The 22332-nt window shown below is 44.5% G+C and overlaps 1 protein-coding gene across 1 annotated transcript; it reads right to left on the minus strand.

The window, feature by feature from the left end:
• Positions 1-5134: 5134 nt before the first annotated feature.
• On the minus strand, positions 5135-19866 carry onecut3a (one cut homeobox 3a). Its single transcript, XM_085347757.1, has 2 exons — positions 18798-19866; positions 5135-5427 (listed from the first exon to the last, which is right to left on the minus strand). Exons 1-2 carry the CDS (start codon positions 19834-19836, stop codon positions 5135-5137), a joined length of 1332 nt encoding a protein of 443 aa, XP_085203883.1. The 5' UTR covers positions 19837-19866.
• Between the last annotated feature and the right edge of the window lie 2466 nt (positions 19867-22332).

Raw genomic sequence — 22332 nt, forward strand, 5'->3', positions numbered from 1 at the left:
AAAATAGAAATAGTCTTCCACATAGGTAGAAATGAACACATATACATTGTACACAGACCGAAGGAAAGCATGTAGACAGACGTACAGGTATCGGAAGGCCGCTCAGGTCTGAGTGTGTCCCTGTGATTAACTCCAAGTAAACAGCCTGTCTTTGGAAAAGCAAGACACACGTTTCAGGACCCGAGTGAGGACCGCAAGCTGAGGAATGAAGATTGAATGCGATTGATTGGGAGGAGAGGAGTTTGACCTCCCCCAGCACACACTGCCCCCTACTGTTTGGATTTATATACATCAAAGAAACATTGGGGAAAGGGGAAGGGTTGCAACAACACATGCACACAACCAGTGAATCCAACAGTGACAGAAATTCTAAAACAAAGACCCCTCCAACGCCTAAAACCCAAATCCTCCCACCCTGTTTTGTTTATTTTTGATAACCAAACTATTACCCCCACCCTTCTCCCCCCACACCCAAGTCTTTCCATCCTCCTCCTCTCCCCACAAAATCACAGGTCATTCCTGTTGGTTTCTATACAGTTATACAATATCCATGCACAAAAGAAAAAAAAGTGCACCTTCTTTTCAACAGGAGGTGCTGGTCTTTAATATTCTAAGAACATCAGGAGCACTTGAACACACCCAGGAACCTTCAGAAGTAACTGTGAAACTGTTTTTTTTTTCTTTTTGTTTTTTCAGAGAAAAGACAACTGAAAGGCAGAAGAAAGCTAACAATGGATATAAGGTTATTCCTCCTTTGGTTTAACATCAAATTTTTGGTTTATAATTCAACCCAAATCACATTTTTGTCATTTCTTTCTCTCTTTCTTTCTTTTTTTTTGTTGTTTCTTTGAATGTAGGCGTCTGTGAGAGAGCTTTGAACTAAACATCTGAAGCGAGCAGCTCTCGCTCATCTCCCTCTATTCTCGCCTTCTCTTCTGTCTCTTCTTTTTCTCGCGTGACCCTCCACAGAAACATTCACAATGTCTTTTCCTTTATGAAAACAGTAAGTACATGCCGTAGCAAAAAACAAACGAGAGAACGTACGAGAAAAATAAGCAAACGAATAAAAGGAATTTAACAGTATAAAGCTTCAAGTCACAAGTTCCAAAACTAACTATCATAGTATCATACTTTCATAATCATTGTTATCATTAGCAGTATTATTTTCAGTTTAAATTACATAAAGTTTACATGAAAGGTTTTTGAGGTATTTCAGAATTAATTGTCAACACACGCCTACCAAGTCCTAGCACTAGCCAGGGGGAAAGTTGACTGGACAGACAAGGTGGAGGGAGGAGAGAGTGTGTGTCTATAAACTGTCAGCGAGTCTTCCACACTTTTCCAGTGCAGCCTCTGTGCTTGCACGCAGTGGGGAGAAAGAAAGCCATTTGGCATTTAAGATTTTATAACAACAGCCCTCTGGGTGCTTACAGCCGCCGCCTCTTTACCCTTCTCTTTCTCTGTTACACAAAAATATCTCTGATGTGAGGAAGGTAAAGCGGCCGAGAGCGTAAGCAGGCCGGGCGGAAAGCAAAAGAGAAACACGAAGGCTGAGAGCTAGCAGAAGATCGACGATACGGCAACGAAGACTCCGACAGATTAAGGAGTAACATATAATTTTGTTTCAAATAAATAGCGTATAGAAAATGTTTTATAGACTTTCTACATGATAAAGTGCTTGTATTCTAGTGTATCAAGATGGAAAGTCAATATGGGAGAAAATGCTGACACAGCCCCCACTCTGTGTCCCTCTCTTTGGCCCCCCTTTCTGTCCATCCAATTATGGGTGCATTGTCTGTGTGAGCACACGCTTGTAAGTGGGTATGCCGCTATATGCATGCATCTGTGTGTGTGTGTTGGTGTGTGGGTGTGTGTCCAGTGCAGTCCCACCCGTGGTTGAAGGGAAAAGGCACTCAACTCTGTCTGCAAGGCAGCCACCTCCTCCTATGTGGCACAATGCAGTCTGACTGCGCTGTTAGTAGGAACATGTGTGTGTGTGTGCGTGTGTGCATAATATCATAAGTGTGTTTGTAACAGTTTGGGGCAAAGAGGGGGGGCTCTCGTTTTTTTGGTTTGTGTCCCCCTAGGCAGTTTGTGACTGGTAGGCTGCAGTATCTTTGGTATTAGTGGCGGTTTCACAAACCACTCAGCTTAGTGAGGTAGCCACATTGGTTCTCACTACTACAAACGTCATTTTGTCAGTGTCATTCCTAAAGCTGAATCTAGCTATTTATCTATGCTCACTGAACTGTATACCACAAGTCAATTTAAGCTCATCATCCTTTGGCGACGTTAACTCACTGCTTACAGCAACGTGAAGTTAGTCAGTACCTCCTGATCAGCTCCTCTACAATGACCACCTCTTATCTAATCTGCACTGCTAATCTGACTACATTGTTGGAAATGCTACAGTTGCATCTTAAGACCACACAGATAACTACGGAGTCCCAAGCGTAAACGCCCCGCGCCACCACCACCCCACCCTCCAATAAAACATAGCGAGTCAGCCAGGACATTTGGAGGTCATGTTTTGTCCCTCTTAATTTTACCCCATCCTCAGGGCTCAGCTTTAAAGGGGCGGGGGGGCTGAGAGTACCACAGTTCCGACACGAAATGCCAAAGGAGAGAAAGTGTCTGTCATTTATTCTTCTCTTCAGCAGCTCCCTGTTTCTCTTGTCTTTTCTCTTTCTTGTGGTAAATGTCCTGCAGGTCTATATTCACACAGAATGCAAAAAAGAAAAAGAAACAAAACCACGTCCTTCGTTGGCCTCAGTCCTTGCATCCTTCTTTTTTCCCTTTTAAAAAGTCCTTCCTTTTTTTGTTTCTGATTTATCAACAAGGTGCCATACTTATGCACAACAGAGCACAATAGTAACAAGAAATAGAAACTTTGTGTCTATGGTACTAATTAAATACCCGCATCAATATAGAGAGGAAGGGGGCGAGGGGTTGGAGGGGGAAATGGGGTTAGAGGGACAGAGGAGGTAGAGAACCAAAGATAGAATGAGAGATTTTCTTCTGCTTCAAAATGTGTCCAGTTATGCGTTGGAAACATTTTGTGTTGCACTGTATGTTTGGTGTCTTTCTCATTTGAGGTTTGGTTATTGTTTGCCTTTAAAATCAGATTCTTGTTTTTTTCTTTTCTTTTACTAAAAAAGTATAATTTCATTCAGTTAAAAGCTGATTGTTGGGCACTATGGCACACACCGCCCATCATCTGCAGGGCGCACTGTAACCGTGTGTTAACCATCGCACCGTTTTCTCTGACTCGCATTAAGGCAGTAAGCATTGGCACTAATTGTTGTAGCATTTTAACAGCTGAGTGTGGTGTTTAGCTTTGGGCTAGCTACTGATAACCCTTGTGTGGGAATAACCAGGTTTGACAGAAATCACATCTGTTGAATTTTTTTTTTCTGCAAGCAGATGAAATGAATGAATGGAAAATCAATGATTTCATAAAACCTCTGAAAACTAATCTAAATGAAACCTCCACTGCACCACTGATGTGTCTTACTTAGGATGCCTTTCTGTTACATTTTACTCTGTTGTACTTTCCCCTTCCTCTCTTTGTGTAATTTTCTTGTATTCCGTTTGGATTGCCCAAATAAATCCCTGCCTTTGCAAAATCCCTGCATTTTCAGCATTCAGGCTAACCATCCCCCTCCTCCGGCTTCACCAGTGCTGGTTGGATGAGGAACAACAATAGGATAATGGTTAGCTATTGATCTGCCTTCAAAGAGCTGCGAGGCCTGAATGTGTTGTGCCATGACTTCTCCTCAGCATCTAGTGGCTCTTCCCTCCCTCTTCTCCACTCTGAACCCCCCTTGCTCTGCTGGATGCCGGTCTCTGCTTTCAACAGCAGGGGGCACTGTTGCTCTGCCAGCGCAGGCAAGGCTGACGAGGTGTGCTTGCTGCTGATGCTGCTAATGCTGCTGCTGCTGCTGCTGTAGTGAGGCCTTTGTGTCCCCATTTCCACTGGGTCTCATGTGCTCCTCTTACATTCTGCTTTTCCTATGCAGCTGTAATGTAGTTGGCTGGATGCCCGAGCGTGTTGTTGTCATCGTTCGGTTCTCAGTTATTGATTAGAGGAAAAGCTCCCAGCAGAACAAAGAGCATGTCCAGACATCTCACCCGCCTCTCCTGTTGGTCAGAGAAACGCAGACTCTGGGCTCAGGCTAAGAGTAACAACGACACGTCTCCCTGCAGGCCTCCCAACATCTGTGCAAAAAATATACGAGACCTGGGCCTGGAAGACCTGAGTATCTACTGGCGAGTGTCTTGAGTTTCACCTTCATGAGGGGGTCAAGGCCTCGCTCCCTCTCTGTCTGCATCGATTCATTTTTCAATTCATTAGTTTGCCGTATGATCAGGCCGAGCTGCTCTCTGAAATGGCTGGCCATCAGGGAATACCTTTGGCTGAGGAATGAAGGAGACTGCGGGAGGAGGAGGAGGAGGGGGGAGGTAGAGGCAGAGAACTGGAAAGCCTTGTTGTTTTTTTCATGGGCTGCGTTGTTTTCTTCATGACGGCCTTGTGTGTGTGCAGGATGGGGCTCTGATAATAAGGCTATGTGCTGTTCTGTTTTCAGATTTATTGCCGTTCTTTTGCCCTTGATGCTTCCGTGTGCCGCTGTGTGTGTGTGTGTGTGTGTGGGGGGGGGGGGGGGGACAGCGAGGAGGCAGACACAAAGGAGGTGAGTTGAGAGGAAAAAGCAGAATCAGTGGCTACTTGGGTGGTGAAGGAGGAGGCCTGCATCATGTAGATACCGCCCAACAGAAACGTCAAATCTTTGGTGTCGCTTTGCTTTGTCAGATGCCATAAAAATTATTTTCTCTCAAAAAAAAAGGGAAAAAAAAGACAAAATCAATGATTGTCCTTGTGTGTGAGAAATGCAGAGTGGACCTGACTTCACACTTCACCTTTTTAGATTATGCTTGTTTCAGGTGAGAGCTTGAAATTTTAACTGATGTAAAAGATGATTGCATGGCACAAAGGATTTTTATATCGTGTAGAGGACACCTTCAGGCGCTCCGGGCCTGGCAGGGCTGTTACAGACAGGCTTCGCAGGGAATTTCCAGCGTCGCCTGTTGTTCCGGCCTGGTCCCTCGGCCCGCCGAAGGCCCTCTCCTGCTTCTCTCAGGCCTTGGAGAAGGTGGTGGCAGAGGTGCCTGGCTGCCCGGGGCTGGTACCGTGGTCATCGTGCCAGCGGTCCACACAGCGGCGGCGAGCATTCATGAAGAAGTTGCTGACGGTGCTGAGCTCCAAGCCGAGCTGCTGGGAGATGGTGATCTGCATTTCCTTGGATGGACGCTTGTTCTCCTTGAAGATGGCGATGAGTGTGCGGCGCTGCAGGTCAGTGAAGACTAGACGCTGTTTCTTGGGCGCCGTGTTGCGGTCCTTGTGTTGCTCCTGTTCTTTGCGCTTGCAGGCTTGGTGTGGATGGTAGAGGTGGGAGGGATGGGAATGGGAGTGGGAGGCAAAGAGGAGAAAGAAAACACAACGCAAGGTAAATATACAAAAGTGATCATTTTCATGAAGTGAGAGCTGGAGGTGGAGGGAAGTAAAGTGCGTAAACTATAATTACCCTGTACTTAAACACATAAAACTGGTTCATACACCAGTGGAGATGCTATGGCTCCATCTCTATTGCCATATTAAAGTTGATTTAAAGCTAATCCATGCCTCCTGCCCAGTGGGACTATTCCTTCCATCCTGCAGAGTGCAGACAGGGACCCAGCCTGCGGTGAGAGAGAGAGAGATTGGGGGGGTGGGGGGCGCACTGGCTGTTGCCTGCTAGCTGGAGACACTGCTGTTTGATTCAATATTAATGCAGTTTGAGTCGCAATGGGGGACTGAGTGACTGTTGCACAAAAGTAAGCATTTTGTGTTTGAGTGTGCGTGTGTGGAAATGAAAGATAGAGGAGGGGCAAATGCAGGGAAAGAATAGGTTGGAGAGAGAAAAACAGAAAAGAAGCAGGAGTAAGACAAAGCGTGTGTGTGTGTGTGTATGTGTTTGTGTGTGTGTGTATGTGCGTGCATGCGCGAGTGTGTGCAAGAACTAAAGAGAGTAGCTGAGATGAAGAGGGAGGGGTTGCGAGTGAAGGAGAAAGCGAGATATTGACCGACTTTGCTGTAGGAATTGGGGGGTTCTCTGTAGGGACTGAGGTCAGAATCCCCCCCCCCCAGCAGGTCTACAGTCTGCTACTTCAAACAGAGCCCACTGGAGCCCACTCTATTGAGCTCTGAGAGGGTATTTATAAACCCCCCCCCCCCCCCGCACACCCCCACCCCTCCCAAACACAAACACTGGAGAGGTGCTTGCACTGGCTGCTATGAGCCCCTTCCCATACACAGAGCAATTTTCAAAAGAAAACACGCTGAGTGTACTCTTCTACGTTTGGGAGGGTGTCCGAGGGGGTGATGGGGTTGCGTGCTGCAAATGCAGAAATTAATAGTTAATGGGATGTAGGTAAGTGTGTTGTAAGTATTTGTAGGACACGGGTGGAAAGCAGCAGACAGGTGGAAGGTAAAAGGGAGAAATGGCGCCCAGAGATGGTGTAGGAGGAGTGTGTGTATGTGTGTGTGAGGTTAAGGCACCACCTCTGCAGCCACATGTTCCCCTGCTGACTGAGGATCGAATCCTGCCAGAACGCACTGTGTGTCCCTCTCAGCTTCCTTACTGTCTCAATAAAACGGGAGCAAATTGGAGAGAGAAAGCGAGCGGGAAAGATGCCATCCCTATGGGGTCTCCACCTGCTGCTGCTGGTATTGTCTGATACTTTCATACTCGCCTTCAGCAATGTCTCACTCTCACGCTGTGTGTGTGTGTGTGTGTGTCTTGATGCATTTAAGGACAGATTTCTTTTTTTATATTCTCCTTGTGTGTGTGTGTGTGTGTGTGTGTGTGTGTGTGTGTGTGTGTGTGTGTGTGTGTGTGTGTGTGTGTGTGTGTGTGTGTGTGTGAGGAGGCTGTGATTATGCTGAAGTGGCTGGAGCCAAGCAGTGGCGCTGTGTGTCTAATTACAGTGGAGCAGAGCCCATTGATCAGCCATTGCAGTCCAATCTGTTTACTACAGATGTCTAACCTGCACACTTGCGCATCCATCATATTCATATTTCACATCAACACTGCTGCTATATATATCAGGCAAACATGCTAATATGCCACATACAAATTTGTCCATGCTTGTACGAACAGCGAGCGTATCATCATGTATAATACTTTGATTTATTAAAGGTTTAAGAGTAGTAATGATGGTGAGAAAAGGGAGGAGGAGGATGCCATTTCTTTAGTGTCTGAAATGATTCACAATAAGAAAAAAGTAGGACACTAAAGAATCAGAAAGACTACAACGAGAAAGCATATTCTTACTACATCATCATGTATTTATTGTATTTCTCTTTCTTGAAGATACTCTAAAAATGCCAAAGTAAATCCTACCTGGTAGTTCCAGGGATAAATATTGACAGGCTAGCTTATATCCCGGATTTCTTTGTCTCCTAAACCGATAAAAGTTCATATTTAAGATGTTTTCTTTTTCCCAATAAATGGAGCTGCTTACTTCATTTTAATGTATATGAACAGTTCATCATTTGTGTCTTCCTTTATAAAGAAACTCTGCTGAGAATTACTCTTTCAGTCACGTCAGAGTTTGAACATCAAGGTTCCAGTGATAAAGCTTAAGTGCTCAAACATTTCCAGGTGTGATGAAATCTCTATTTATTCTATACTCGACAACTTGTACTGGATCATCACGGCCATCGGGGAGAAGCGTACAGCCCATCAGAGACATGCCAGACAGTATGGATTAAACGTGTGTGCAAGAGGATTCGTTTCCCAGCAGGACAATGAGCCTAACATGTATCTAAGCTCCACCGGGCTTTTTTGAAGTCCGAGGAGGAGCAGCAGAGCAGTGCTGACATGTGTGACATGTCTGCTCCTATTCGAAACACAGAACCTCTGGAATGGTCGTGAAGAGTGCTGAGTTAATCATTTTTTCTTATAAAAGCTAAAAATACTAAATAACATTCAGCTTCATTTAAAATAGTTTTTTCAAGCTGGATTTTTAAATACGCTTCCCAAGATACCTGTGTTTATTAATGTAGCTCCTCGTTACACATGAGCATGGACTGCATCTCATACAGGAGTATTTTTGTTATGGGTTTTGCTGCTTTTAGTACAGCTTCTTCCATTTTTATCAATATAGATTGATTACTGTCTTTAGGTTAATAATAATAATAATAATGATGATGATATTTAATATATATTACAACACTCAGTTCTCCATTCATCTTATGCAGCTTCCAGCTGGTATGAGCAGCTTTACTTCCTCCTGTCTAACTTTTTTCTTCCTGTGTGGTTTGTCCAGACACACACACACAACCTCACACCAAAAATAGGACCCCTGTAAAAATCCCATCCAGCCAAATACAACAGCTTTAATGTTTTAAACGCTTTCAAAAATGTTTTCTCATTTATTTGTATTACGATTTATCAAACCGCATCATATCTCAAAGAGTTCCTAATGGTTAAATGTTCTCTCCAATGCCTAAAAGGTAAGAAACACACATCCAAACGTTTTCGCCGTGAGTGCACCTGTGCGTGGGGAAGATGCAGAGTCAGCAGGACGAGTGTTTCTCTCTTAATGTGCCTCCACAGCAAGCTGACACAGTCCCGGACTCTCTCCACATCTTCTCCACCGGATAGTCACGTTCTGCCACCTCATCGACCGCTTGCTTTGTTCCGTTTCTGTCGGTAGGTGTCGCTCTCGTCGTGGCCCGGCTGCACGGGGCGCCATAGCGCGCTGCCTTTGCTACAGGCGCTGGATTTAGTAATCGATATCGATCGATCGGTGAGGAAGGGGGCCCTGATTACTGAACCAAGCTCGGCGTAGAAAAGAAAAAAATCGATCATTGCAGCTTTTAGAGCTACAGTAGGCACCGAGCAGAGAGACGGACATAAACTCATGCACAAAGAGCAGCCGGACAGGAGCAGAAATCCTGATTTGCCGCTGGGTGTTTTCCGAGGTGCGCGTGATGCTGATAAAAAGAGAAATGAGATTTCTATTTCTCGCTTTGGAGCTGAGAGCAGGAGCTGACCTACTTTGGAAGAATCCCTCGAGCTCCTCGCTAACATAGAAAGATTGATTCTCACAGCCACGTTTGTCCCGCGTGCCGCTATTTTACGCACGTACATCATATACAGGCTACACAGGTGTAATATCATTGACCATGAATATGCGCACGCAGTGGAAGTCCAGTTAATCCTCATGAATGTCAGCGAATGTCCCCGCAGACTGACCCGTGCCTCCAGACATATGGAATTCTTTAATAATGCCTTTATGCGCGGATGAAAACGGTATAAGTTAGACTCATTTCTTTTCCACTGATGACATTAATATTCTTTGCTTCACGACAAACCAAGCGAGGTTAAGAGAAAGGCCCTGGGTGTCCAATATCGATCGATAGATTCGTGAATAATTCGTGTGTGAAATTCACTTCGTCCAATTAATTATGCCTCGGAGGGGGGAGTGGGCCTGGAGAGGAGATTCATGAAAGGGGCTGGAGACGTGAGAGCGCACCGGGCAGGAAGCGGAGTGATGATCCAGCTTTCTGTGCTGCTGAAACCCGAGCAGGAAAAGGAGTAAATTATCATCACCCGCTTCAGCTGTGATTTCTGCGCCCGGCTGAATACTCACAGCTGTCTTCACGAGGCCTCCTCGATCCCTGCAGATGTGAGCTCATCTGGAGCATTAATCATTTATCGATCATCGCTGCCCTTCCTGCTCATAATGAGAAAGTCAAACCGCCTAATATTGTGCCTGTATGAAACCACGATTACACATCTGCATAAAGAAACAGCCCTGCTTGTTTTCTAAACTTCTCTGGTTGGCCCTGTTTGTGATCCCTGGAAAGGAGACGAGGTCAACAGCGTATGCTGATTTAATTAATTTACCAATAAACATGTTTACGGGTTACGGTTGGGTGCCTTTATATGTATGCACACACACACACACACACACACACACACACACACACACACACACACACACACACACACACACACACACACACATACAGTGCCTCCCCTTTATTGTTGGAATGCAGTGCTGTCCTCACTAATAATCTATGCAGGCTGCTTGTAGCTGTACTCTTCTTCACATGGAGCATGCGTGATTGGGCAGTTTGGCGTTAAAGCTTCGGCCTGTTTATTAAGTGACGTCTCTGCTGCTTTGCATGGGCTATTGCTCTAAAGATTGATAGCAGTGTGCATATATATCCACACGGCCCTCTCTGCAGACTGTGGCATTCGGTTGCAGGGAAGTGCCAAGCTCTCACTCTCTCTCTCTCTCTCTTTCTCTCTCGCCAGGCCAAAACACTTCCTGCTCAATACTCCTTAATGTAATGAGTGAGAATTGGTGTTAATATACTGATAAAGCGGCACAATTTGTTTGTTTGCCTTCTCCTGCGACTCAGCTGCGAGGCATTTCTGTTCTAGCCCTTCAATAACACTCAACCTGAACTCAGTTACACCTTCGCCCACATTCCACCTTCAAGTCCGCGAGACTCTCTGCTGCCTGAAACGTTTGAAGCTAGCCTTTACCTTTAGATTTGCTGTATTAGCTCTCACAACACTCTCATGCATGCACTGGAATTTGGATTTTCGTGTTAATTAGAGGATTTTTTAAAAATACATTTTTTAAAGATCCGTGTCAGCCTGAGATGCTCGAAAAGCTCTTTCGGTGCTGTTTTCATCCCAGCTCGCTATAGTGAACCCAAGAAACTGCGCAGCGCTAAGAACATTCAATAATGAGCCGAGGCTGATGACTGTGATCATCATCACGCTTCTTATGAGGTTTTGGATAATTAAAAGCACTCAGCCATTTAAGCGCTGGACCGAGAGCACGGAGCTGAAATTTACCCCGCATTACTTTTTTTTTGTTTAATAGCAGCCCTGTTCTGCACGCGCCATTTATTGTTATGAGTGGGTCCATTGTTAGAGTGATAATCTTATCTGTGATTATCATCGATTTCAGTGATAATTGCTTGAGTTATGTGTGATAGCTGTAATCATGATTCTTTTTTTATTATTACTGTGAATGTACAGACAGGTGGCCATAGGGATGCTTTCCCACAAACAACAGGTGGGAGTTTATTTTTTTTTTCTTTAAAAAAAATAATATTTTTGGAGGTTTTTTGGTTAAATTTTGCTTTTACTGAATTCTGTTAAATTAACTTTCATATTTATGTTAAATCTTGTTAAGTAGTCGAAATGATAAACTATTTAATTTCTTTAATTTTTTTTATATAATTTCACCCCAGCAGCAAATTATTCTCATAAAACGAATCAGCATTTAATTAATTAAATAACCATGTAGTTTAATATTGAACCATCACGATCATTTACTGTAAATCAGATGTGGGGTGAAAATTATAAAAGAATATTTACCGACTTTGTTTTCTGTTCGAATCCCACACCATTGTTTTCAACTTTTAAATCTCGCGGGACTGGCAGGATCTGCGGACTTTAATTACCTTATTTTTATATTTGCACTCCTGAGTGGATGTGTGCACATTTGTGCGCCATTTGAGGGTTTCATATACTTGATTTCTCAGAAACAAAATATCTTCAAATGTCAGCTGGCCGCCGAGCTGTCACTTCTCTGCTAATTTTTTATTTGTCGCAGGAGAATCATCACACTGATCTGCAGTCGGATGATACTGTTTACTCTCCACGGGGACGCAGACAGGTTTTCAATATGCAGGATTTTCCAGATTCAGTTCAATACCGTCCTCACTCAATCATGCGAAGAGAGAGTCAACACAAATATTTCCAGCCCTTATTTCCCAGCCCGTTATTGCACCCATGTAATTGCATTTATCTGATTTATTCTCTCCAATGCAAGACAAAGGATATTAAAATGGAGAAAATATATTATATAATAAAATAAGGCGATGTGTCTTTATCTGTTACAAAATGCACATTTTGAATGTAATGTTTAATTTTATATTATGTAGTCCTTTTAACACTGATGTATCGCTTGAGTTTTACTTTAAAAAGTGTGTCAATTATGTTTAGGTTTTTATTTTTGTACAGTAAGATATAAAATATATTTTATTTAACTGGTTTTCTATTTTTGTGTGCAAAGTTTTTGATCAGCAAACAGCAGCGATTATTATTGAACGGTAGTTCAATAATAATACCAGTAGCAGTAATAAAATTTATAGTAATAATATTAATAAAAAAATAATAATGATGATAATAATAATTTTGTTTTGATACACAAGGATATTCTATAATAATCTCTCACACACGCCTCAAAGTCAGAAATCCTGAAAAACGGAAATGCAGCGTCAGCGCATTCACGTCCCTCACCAAAGCAACAAATTAACCAAATTATTAATTTTAGCTTAAACCCGAAGGCAGTTCGTTATATTTAATAACATGTAACACAAAGGCTGCAAAGGCTGACATCGATTCATTCATCAATTGATTTCACAGTCGTTTTGTTCCTTTGTTGATCTGTGTGGGGTTGCCCAACCGGAGTTTCGGGTTGCATCTGTGGGTACGATAAGCGGTGTGTGTGTGTGTGTGTGTGTGTGTGTGTGTGTGTGTGTGTGTGTGTGTGTGTGTGTGTGTGTGTGTGTGTGTGTGTGTGTGTTGCGGTTTGGTTGTGATCGACCCTAGGAAGACTTAAGGCTCCGTACATACGAACCATCTGCAGGCTTCTTTCTTTCTTCCCAGATATGATTTTTACCTATTTTTTATTTTATTTTATTTTTATTTTTACATCCAAAACATTGTTTACAAACTGTTTTACAGTGTGAGCTAAATGTCAGTTAAATCATTTAATCTTCTTTTGTGTCTGTCAAATATTTTCCCCTTTGGCGAGAGAAACAAATTTACAAAAGATGAATTTTTGCGATTATTTCTTATTTGAGTTTTTCACTCAAATTCATAATCTGTCTTTCTACCTTATGGATCTCCTTTAATGCGATGCTATATTACTTTTTATTTTATTATTATTATTTAAAGTCTTACAATGATCAAATGGATATCCGCCCTTTTCGTCTTTAATTGCTCGGACAGTGTCCTTGCCTTCTGTTCTTATCCTGCGCATTAAACGAGCCATTATCGGGCCTTTAATAACCGATGGCCTGTCAGAGCGCCAGATAAGAGGGGAGTGTGCGGAATCGCTGCTGCTTCGACGCCGCTGGACACTGATTTATAACTAGCGGTGGTTTTGGTTACTCAAATCCCCAATCACCCCTAAAAAAGTAATCTGTTACTTATTTCCTGAAGTATCAGAGACATTTGGAAAATAGCACAGCGAATCACTGTCTGGAATAAATCAGGGCTGATGACGAACTTGAACAGATCACGATAAAATTAACAATTTGGAGCGAGTGAAAAGACGCCTGGCAGAAATGTCGGCACTGTGCACGAGCACAGGAGCTAGCAGAGCATGTGGTTTTTTTTCGGGGGCACCCCGGCGTTACATAACTCCGGTCAACATTTTAATTGCTCACCAGCTGCTCTTTGGAGTCCTCACTTACTGATGCTCTTATGCAAACCACCACAGCCTGCAGACAAAGGCCCGCGGTGTCATTATAAAAGGTGTTGTTATAATAACACCTGTTATAACGACATTATAACGGCGATATTGTCCGTTATCATGCCTCAGCTCCACTGACAATTAGCTCATTTCACATTTAAAATCCTTTTGTGCACCTATTGAACTCCAAAGCGCGTGCACGAACAGCGAGATTAAATTAGGATTGTCTTTGCTTTGGACCTTTTGTGTTTTTACTTGGAAGTAGGGGACGCGCGCGGTGCCATTAACCCTCTGATGCGAGCCGCGTGCATGCCGTTGACTCTGCCAGCAATTTGATTTAAAGGTCATTCTCTCCTATCGATCCGGTTTGGAGAGGGGGCGACTGAGCAGCGTAGGAATTGATCATCTAAAATAGAAGAGACGGTATTGGAGACTGTACGGAGCGCTGCTGCATTTATAATTGCTAACCACGCACCCCGTGTGAATTGGAACGTGCGCGCGCTGTGAGAGGAACGGGTGAAGACGTGGGAGAGACGACGCGGGCTCCGGCTTCAGTCAGGCTAATCTGATTTCTATTAAAATGACATTATTTTGAATAATAAGGTCGACGTGGTCAGAGCCGGCTATGCGGGACGGCCAGTGTGGGTGGGATGTGTGATGAGCAAAAAGAGGTTAAACGACTGTGAACTGTGAGTCGTCTCTCGCTGCTAATCCCACTATAGCACAGCCTTAAAGGGAAGCCAAACTCTCAGACTTTCACTTGACAGCTCCGTAAGATTCGTCCTGTTATGTGTTATGAAAGGTGAGCTGTTAATGGGAGGGAGGGTGTTGCATGGCGGAGATGGAGGGGGTTGCATGGCCGCATGGCGCAGCTCCAGAGATGGGAAGGAGATGCCGGGGAATGGAAATCGATACAGATTCAGGGCTCACCAGATCGGCCTTAACAATTGGCGCAGACGCACTCTGCATCCCGATCACACACATACTGGAGAGAAGAAATGGAGGAGGCGACAATTGCGAGGTGCTGGTGGTAAAACACTATCCTGTGGGAATTAACGTATATGGTTTTGCTTTGTGCTGTTTTGCAGTTCCAGCATGACTCCAGCAGTGCATTATTATGAGTCCTCATTTCACACTCGAACATCAGGATTCCTCTAAATGTGTTTGTTTAGGAGTCCAGCCAGCCTCTCCACACGAGGCTACAGATAATGTCATTTCATTTGGAGTGAGCTTCACTGAACTCGGGATTTAAACAAAATAGCCTCGAGGTATAACCTCAAGAAAATGACTGTTGCCCTCCCACCAGGGGATTGAAAAGGCGATGCTTGTACACGCGTGTCTCAGTACTTACAGCACATGATGCTGTGCTTAACGAACAACGAAGCTCTGAAACCACAGCTGCACTGTTTACTCCCCTATCTTCCCCTCATACATCAATTATTAACGTACCAATCGATTATTTCGCAGGCCAGCATCAAGCCATCTTTTCATGTAAAAAAAAATGCTGTTTGAGATTATCCCTCATCAATCACTTCTTAATGTTTCTACCAGTGAAACCCGTTATACTAGATTTAAAAAAAAAAACATCACACCTTTTAGGCATTTTTATTACGTCAGGATATTTCCGTGAAAATCCCAAAATAAAGATGACCTCCACTTTGTATCTGCAGCTGCTAAAAGAAGCTGGAGATGTGATTTAAATGGAAACCCCGATGGGCTCCGTGCTGGACTGGAAAGTAGGATGCGTGGTGGTGTGATTGACGCGATTGTGGATTGTAATATTGATCGTTGGGTGGAAGCTGTTGGATGAAATAATGGTGTTTAGAGGCCACAAGAACGGTATCAAGTATGTATTTGGAAAACTCCAGATCACCACCTTCGACTGTCCTCAAACCTGCGGTGGATATTTCAGCACTCTGGACAGCGCCAGAAACTGACCAGCAGGAAAACGCTTTGTGGACATAAACACAAAGCTTTAACCACCTTCTGTGTGCCACACACAAACCAACACACATCGATTTAATTTAAAGAAAAGCAACAATTTAATTAAAATATACAAAACACCCAGAATTCATCAGTTTGATATAAAAGCCCGAGTTTATCTCAAAATGATGAACCCCTAACCAAAATTAAGACCGTGCGTTGTAAGGAATGGAAATGGGCTGGGGATCTTAATAAATACATATATTTACCCAGGAAAATGAATGGATTAGTGCAGAGAGGAAAGGGCGCAGAGTGACGCTGATGGGGGGGATGGTGGTGGATGAGCTGGAGTATAGCTCCAGGATTAGGCCTGTGTAAACTGCATGTAGTCCATTGAAACATGAATAGAGGCCTCCCACCGTCATTCTCGACAATGTTTTTCCTCTGTGTCCTGTGGGTCTTGACCTCCACACCCTGGCACGTGCTCCGGCCATTTAGATGGAAATGAACCGCTTCTTTTTGACAGAGAGGGAGAGAGAGAAAGGGGGGACCCTGGCATGCCATGGCACATTATCACTGGTAAATGGAAGGAAACGAAGCGGGTATTCCTGGAAGGTAGGAATGTATTTTTTCTGATGATATTTTCCGTGTTGTCCAACATCTGTTGGAAAAACGTGAACATTACCCGGGTGCACGAACCCCCAAAGAACAAACAAGGGATTATACACCGCATAAACAAACAGAACATGATAACAGGAAAGAAAAATATGTGCAGGGGCGTTTTTTTAAACCAGCTGTCCCCTTTCCCAACCTTTTCCGGCTCCCGCCTTCCCCCCCCCCTCCCTTCTGCTCCAGGGGAGAAACCAATGGGAGAGAGTGCTGAGGCGGGATAATTGATAGATGCACTGGCTATCCTTATCGATCAGGGCTGTATTGACTCGACCAAATACATTGAGATGGAGTGTGGAATTCAACACAGATGCAAAGACGAATTGTTTTCATCGTTAATGCGATCTTTAAATGCCCCCCAAACCTCACTCTGCCCGCGTCTCTCTTAAAGCTGCCCGCTTACACAACAGCCGTCTGCATAATATATGTTCAGAGTGTGGAAATGCCTTTTGTTTACGTGGCCAGTGTGTTACAGGTCTGCATATGAAGAACACGGTAAGTGGAGAAAGCATTAGGAGATGTTAAGCGTGAAGGACACACATCCCCCCTCCAAACGTGCCCACCTTTGCTCTGCTTTTCCTGTCGGCAGTGAATTGTCATGTGTGTGCGCGCGGACACTGGTATTTTCGCATTAGCTAAGCAGGGCAGCTGCATTGATTCGTGTGACTGTGATGAATTTGGAATAGTAATTTGAATTTATTGATTGATGTGGCCGAGCGAGTATGGCCCAGCCTCACTTTCAGCATCCAAACCCCCACCCGCCTCCCCCAACTCCCACTCCCAACCCACATGAAAGCCGAGGATAATTGTGATTTTAAATGCAATGAGTAAAATGTTGCTCCCTGCATTTACATACGAGTCATTTGTCATTTTAACCCACCTAGAGTGTCCTTGCTTCTGCTGTGGCAGCAGGTTGATGCACAGTGAAGGCTTAAGAATCAGCTTTTTCCAAAAAGAAGTATTTATTAATTGTGTGGTGGGAATTTCGAATAAACTTCATTTATTCATTTAATGTTGATAACATTTGCACTTTCTGGTAAACTAAAATGTGGTAAAACAGTGCAGCTCTTATTTTCGTTCACCACTGAGCACCTCTAGTCTGTCCTGGACCTGAGCACATTCAAATATGCGGCAGCCGTGTGCTGCACAGGACTGTGCCACTCCAGCACGCTAGTTGAATTGAGGGTTTTATCCTGGTGCCGGGTGTGGAAGATATAAAACCCCACTGCCCAATTAGCTTTAACAGCAGTGGCACTTAAAGAGACAATTGTGGAGTGTTTAAATCTTTATTTACCAGAACCCCACTAAATACGCAAAGGAACAATTTACATGCCATTAAGTGCTTTTCAATAGGGCATTGACTGGAACTAAAATATGCCACTATATCTGCTTAATTGAACTGTTCACTGAAATACGACGCAGAAGCGCTGATTGACGTTTGGAAGAGCAGCGCGTCTAAACAAGGCCTTTACAGAAACATCAATGATGGGGGACCTTTCACTCACATCTTTGTATTAACTCCACCGTAGAGCTTGTTTTCATTTATATCCTATTAATCAGGTTGCAAGTGTTAAAGACTTTAAAGTAGGCAGAGATTTGGGTTCAAATCACAGCCTTTAATGTGACAATCTTTGCGCGATAAAAATCGAAACGATGGATCAAAGTGGCGAACCATTCAGAAAACCGAAATGCTGAGGCAGAGAGGGTTTGTGCCACATTTAGTATTTGTCCTGTTAAGCTGAGATCTCATATAACTTCACAAACAGCAATAAACAATTTCTCAGCACAATGACTAAATAGGCCTTAAATCAAATTAGTAGACAGAGATCCCAGAGAGAAGAGGGGACAACACAGACCAGAGAAAGACGCATCTGTTTGTGTCTTACAGATCCAGATCGATCATTTATCACTGCGCTACTCTGAAAGGGGACGCCTGGACCTGGAATATTGATCCATAGGAGGTCATGCTCCCCAGGCTCTTTGGCCAGGCCTCAGACGATCCTTGTTTGTGACCACGCGCATATTTGACAAGGAGAGAGCCAAAGAATTAGATGAGGTTTGTTAAATAAATAAAACTGGGTGTTCGGGGCACAATGATATCAAAGTATAGCGTTTACCTTTCAAGTAAGATCTAATCAATTTCACTTCTCGCTCTGAGTTCCTTTGTTTCGCCTCTTTCTGCGTGCATGTGTGTGTGTGTGTGTGTGTGTGTGTGTGTGTGTGTGTGTGTGTGTGTGTGTGTGTGTGTGTGTGTGTGTGTGTGTGAGAGAGAGAGAGAGAGAGAGAGAGGGGGGGGGAGAGTGAGACAGAGGAAGATGGATGCACGCATGCATACTGTACTCGTGCGTAAACGTGCGTAAAGCCAAAAGTGTCTGAGCAGACTCGGTTTGGTTTGGAGTCTGTCTGTTTATGACAGACAGCGCTTCTCTTTTGTTTATCACACAATGTATGTTTATATTACTGTGCATTGTAGCATCAATCAAAATATAGATCTCTCTAAACATTTAACACCTCAACTGTCATGATGAACTTTTACTCGATACAATCGACTAATAACTTCTACTAATGTCTATTTGAGCTGCTATTGACAGTCTCGCCACATTGACTTCTAATTGATCCCTCCACATCACTCAGGCTGTCTCCTCACTCACCTGCAAGCCTCAGCGCTGACATCCGCTGGAACTCGGGCTCCTGGAGCCACTTCCACATCCTCCTGAACGTCTCTCGGCCCGACTTGAGTTTACTCCAAGGTTTAGGATTCCGCAGCAGGTCAGACAGAGTTCCCTGGGACCGACACAAGATCCTCTGAGCAAAGATGGCCTGGGGGATGCTGTAGCGCTTGAGCTCTGCTGTTATTCGCTGTGCCACCTCCTTGGTGTTTATCTCTTCCACCTGCCCTGACCCAGCACCTTGCCCGCCTCCCACCACCGTCTGCCTGTCTCGGTCTGAGAGCATGGATCCGTTTGCCTGAGAGTGCGGATGGCTGTGATGGTGTATACCGTTCAAGGATGTCATTAGCCCGCCCCCGTGACCCCCGAGACCGCGGGCCAAGTGCTCTTCACCCCTGGACAGCATGGCTGCGTGAGACTCGAACCCCCCCGAGGAGAGCATCTTGTCGTTGGAGAGGTGAGCTCCGGGACCGTAGGCGCTGAGAGTCTGCTGGGAGCTGTGCAAAGACCCGAGCCCGTTGGACAGGGGTGACAAGGGCTGCCCCATCCCGGACATATCTTTGGGGTAGTGGCCATAGAGGTTACTCATAGAGGCGAGGCTTCGGTCGTCTCTCATCAGGGTGAAGCTGCCGCTGACATTCCCAGCTGCAAGTCTCTGGTGTGCTGGATGGTGGTGAGCATGCGGGTGTGGATGGTGAAATTTCTCCGAGACCGTGGATATGGGGGGCAGGTGCTGTAGCGGCGTCAGCGTTGTGTAGGTGCTGCTCAGGCTCATCCCGGAGTCGCACGACATGGTCATAGCCGGATGCAGGGGGCCAGACAAAGCGTGGTCTGGGCGATAGTCCCCCGCTCCCTCCAGTATCGAGGCCATGCTGGACACCATGGCTGACCGCCCGTGCGACACCAAGTTCCGATGCGACGCCGACGACTGGCGCGCGTGCGGGGAGTTCATTAAGTCGCTGGTTTGATGGGAGTGAGATACACCGTGCAGATTTCCGATGTTTTCCATTGTCAGCTCCATCGTTGAAAGGATCTTTATTTCCACCCCTCGCGCCACTCTCTCGCTCTCCCTCTCTCTCCCACTCCCTCTGTCGCTCTATCTCGCGCTCCTTTCCAATAAATTTGAAACGATTTCAAAGCCAAGCCATTGATTGGAGTTGCCTCTCCGCAGTCAATCCAGCATGGTTTTAAAGGATCGGGTCCCGGCCGCCAAACAAACCGCTGCTCGGTGCGTGAAGGTGTCTGCGCCTGCCTGGTTTCTCTCCGCTGAGCACCTTCTACTATACCCAAAGCGCTGCTCGGCTCGCTGTGTGTATATTGACGTGCCCGCGCTCCTGTTAAAATGAGACCGAGCCTGAGCCTGTGCGCAAGTGCGCGCCCCCGTGGCCTATCCTCGCACTCGCGAACCCTGTCTGGGGCCAATCTGACGTCACTGGCCCCCGTGTCAGGGCTCGCTCGCGTTGTAAAGCGTGGACCCTCAAATCCTCGAAAAGATTGCGTTAGACGCGTTAGATAAAAGACAGAATGCGCAACATTTACACTCAGATGGATAAGAAGGACCCGCTCCTTGTTTTGTCTGATAAAAGTGTTTCACAGGCGCCAGCAGCACATGTGATAGCTGTGTTGGAGGTTAAACATGTCACAACAGATCACGAGGGCAGGTAAAAAAGCACATCTGGAAGTGCAAGTCATGCCTAACAGTCTTGGTTTTTCCAACTGTAAATTAAGCATGCGCTATTTAGTGCTACATATTCAAAGGATTGTGTTTATATAGACAATAAAATATTTAACAGTGCAATAAAACGTGTGAATTACAGCCTTAAGACCCGTGTCTGACCTTTGACACTTACTTTACAGCCACTTTCCTAAAGCACACATCTGAAATTTTTGCTTATACTCATAACTTTTTTAAAGAAAAGTTTTGGGTTTTTTTTTCCTCTAGCAAATGTTTCTGAATAAATTTGTCGAGCTTTATTTCATCATTGCCTCCAGGCTTTGACCCCTTTCGCTTCTTTGCTCCACGAATTCAGGCCACGAAAATCAAACTCTCTCACACAAATTCCTACATGATATCCCTTCAAAACTTCTGCGTAAAACTTGCTTGGTGCTCGCTGGTGTCAATCCAGTTCAGCAATCTATCAATATCAGCGTATGTATGGATCAGGGGATCCATCGATAGGTTGGTGCCTATTGCAGAGGCCCGCAGTATGGATACCATATAGCAGCTTGTTGAGATCGAGTGATTGGATTGTGTGAAATGGGAGAAATAATAGGTAGTGGAGAGCATAAAACTTCACTGAGGTCGTTAAATACTTTTTCAGCTACTATAAGCACCAAGTACATTTAGTACGTTGTGTACTGCTGCTTGTCACTAGGTAAAATCTGTCGCATACATAACTAATAATTCAATAATCAATTTGTTAAAGCACGCACAGTGTTTTTGACTTGATGACCTGTTACAGTGGTGATTTTCCGTTACGTCACTAAATGCCCAAAATTTACCAAATGAGTCTATGGCAACGTGAAGTTCAGTAAAAAAAAGAAATAAATGAATAAAAATAAAATAAAATAAAATAAGAATAAGTAATACATTTAATTTATTTTATATAAATAAATAGATAAATAGGTGCATATAATAAACTGCCGTGTGCAGTCTATATATGCAGTTGTGTGAGGACACATAGAATGAAATTTGCTCATTAATCTCCTAAAATCACAACATAAACACCTCTGTGAAATCTGTAAACTGTGTGTGTGTGTGTGTGTGTGTGTGTGTGTGTGTGTGTGTGTGTGTGTGTGTGTGTGTGTGTGTGTGTGTGTGTGTGTGTGTGTGTGTGTGTGCAGTAACCAGCAGTCCCGTGTAAGTCGTTAGTTGCTGCTGCACTCTGTGAACACAGTTATCAAGTGAGGAGCCATGGCATTTACACCGATGTTATGTAAAATGAGCCCATTAGGATTTCGACCCGAAGCTGGGGAAAAAATAGTCTAACACTCCAGAAAGTGGCATCACTAATCATTTGCAAATTGCATAAAATAATTTCCCTGAGCAGTGTTTACCAACTGTTAGGTCACGGCCATCCATTACTTCACCGATGAATTGTGATATCACAACACCGTGGCCTTGGCACACAGCTCTCCTGCAAAGGATGACCCTAAAAACTGTGTCTTTGCTGATTGCCAACGGGGGATGGTGGCTTTTGGCTTGTGCCATCAGGAGAACAGCAGTGTCCGCTTGGGTTAATGTCCCTGTATTGATCCCAGCAACCACTGCTATCGAAAATGAATTACCGAAGCCCGCACAGCAGCGAATCCGTCATCTGTGCTCAGCCAGCCGGCCAGAGCAGCTTATTGGTCGCGGTGGTGATGGATGTTAACTTTCATTGTTGGCTCCCTGCTCCTAATTCACCAGGGTTTACAACCCAAAACAACGCGCTGAAAAGTTTTATGCTTTCACCAAGAACTTGTAAACTCAATAGCTAAAGCTCCCCCTTCGTCTGTCAGTCTTCTTTCAAATCTG

The sequence above is a fragment of the Diplotaxodon limnothrissa genome, linkage group LG23 (assembly GCF_057381915.1).
Source record: "Diplotaxodon limnothrissa isolate DT_005_m linkage group LG23, D_limnothrissa_male_GT1.1, whole genome shotgun sequence".
In the NCBI taxonomy this organism is placed as follows: Eukaryota; Metazoa; Chordata; class Actinopteri; order Cichliformes; family Cichlidae; genus Diplotaxodon; species Diplotaxodon limnothrissa.

What these genes read in the sequence shown, in the direction of transcription:
- onecut3a (XM_085347757.1), bottom strand. Translation starts at nt 19,836, where the DNA reads ATGGAGCTGACAATGGAAAACATCGGAAATCTGCACGGTGTATCTCAC. An exon ending in GTCAGCGCTGAGGCTTGCAG is followed by an intron (nt 5,428 to 18,797) that starts GTGAGTGAGGAG and finishes ATCCACACCAAG; the next exon opens with CCTGCAAGCGCAAAGAACAG.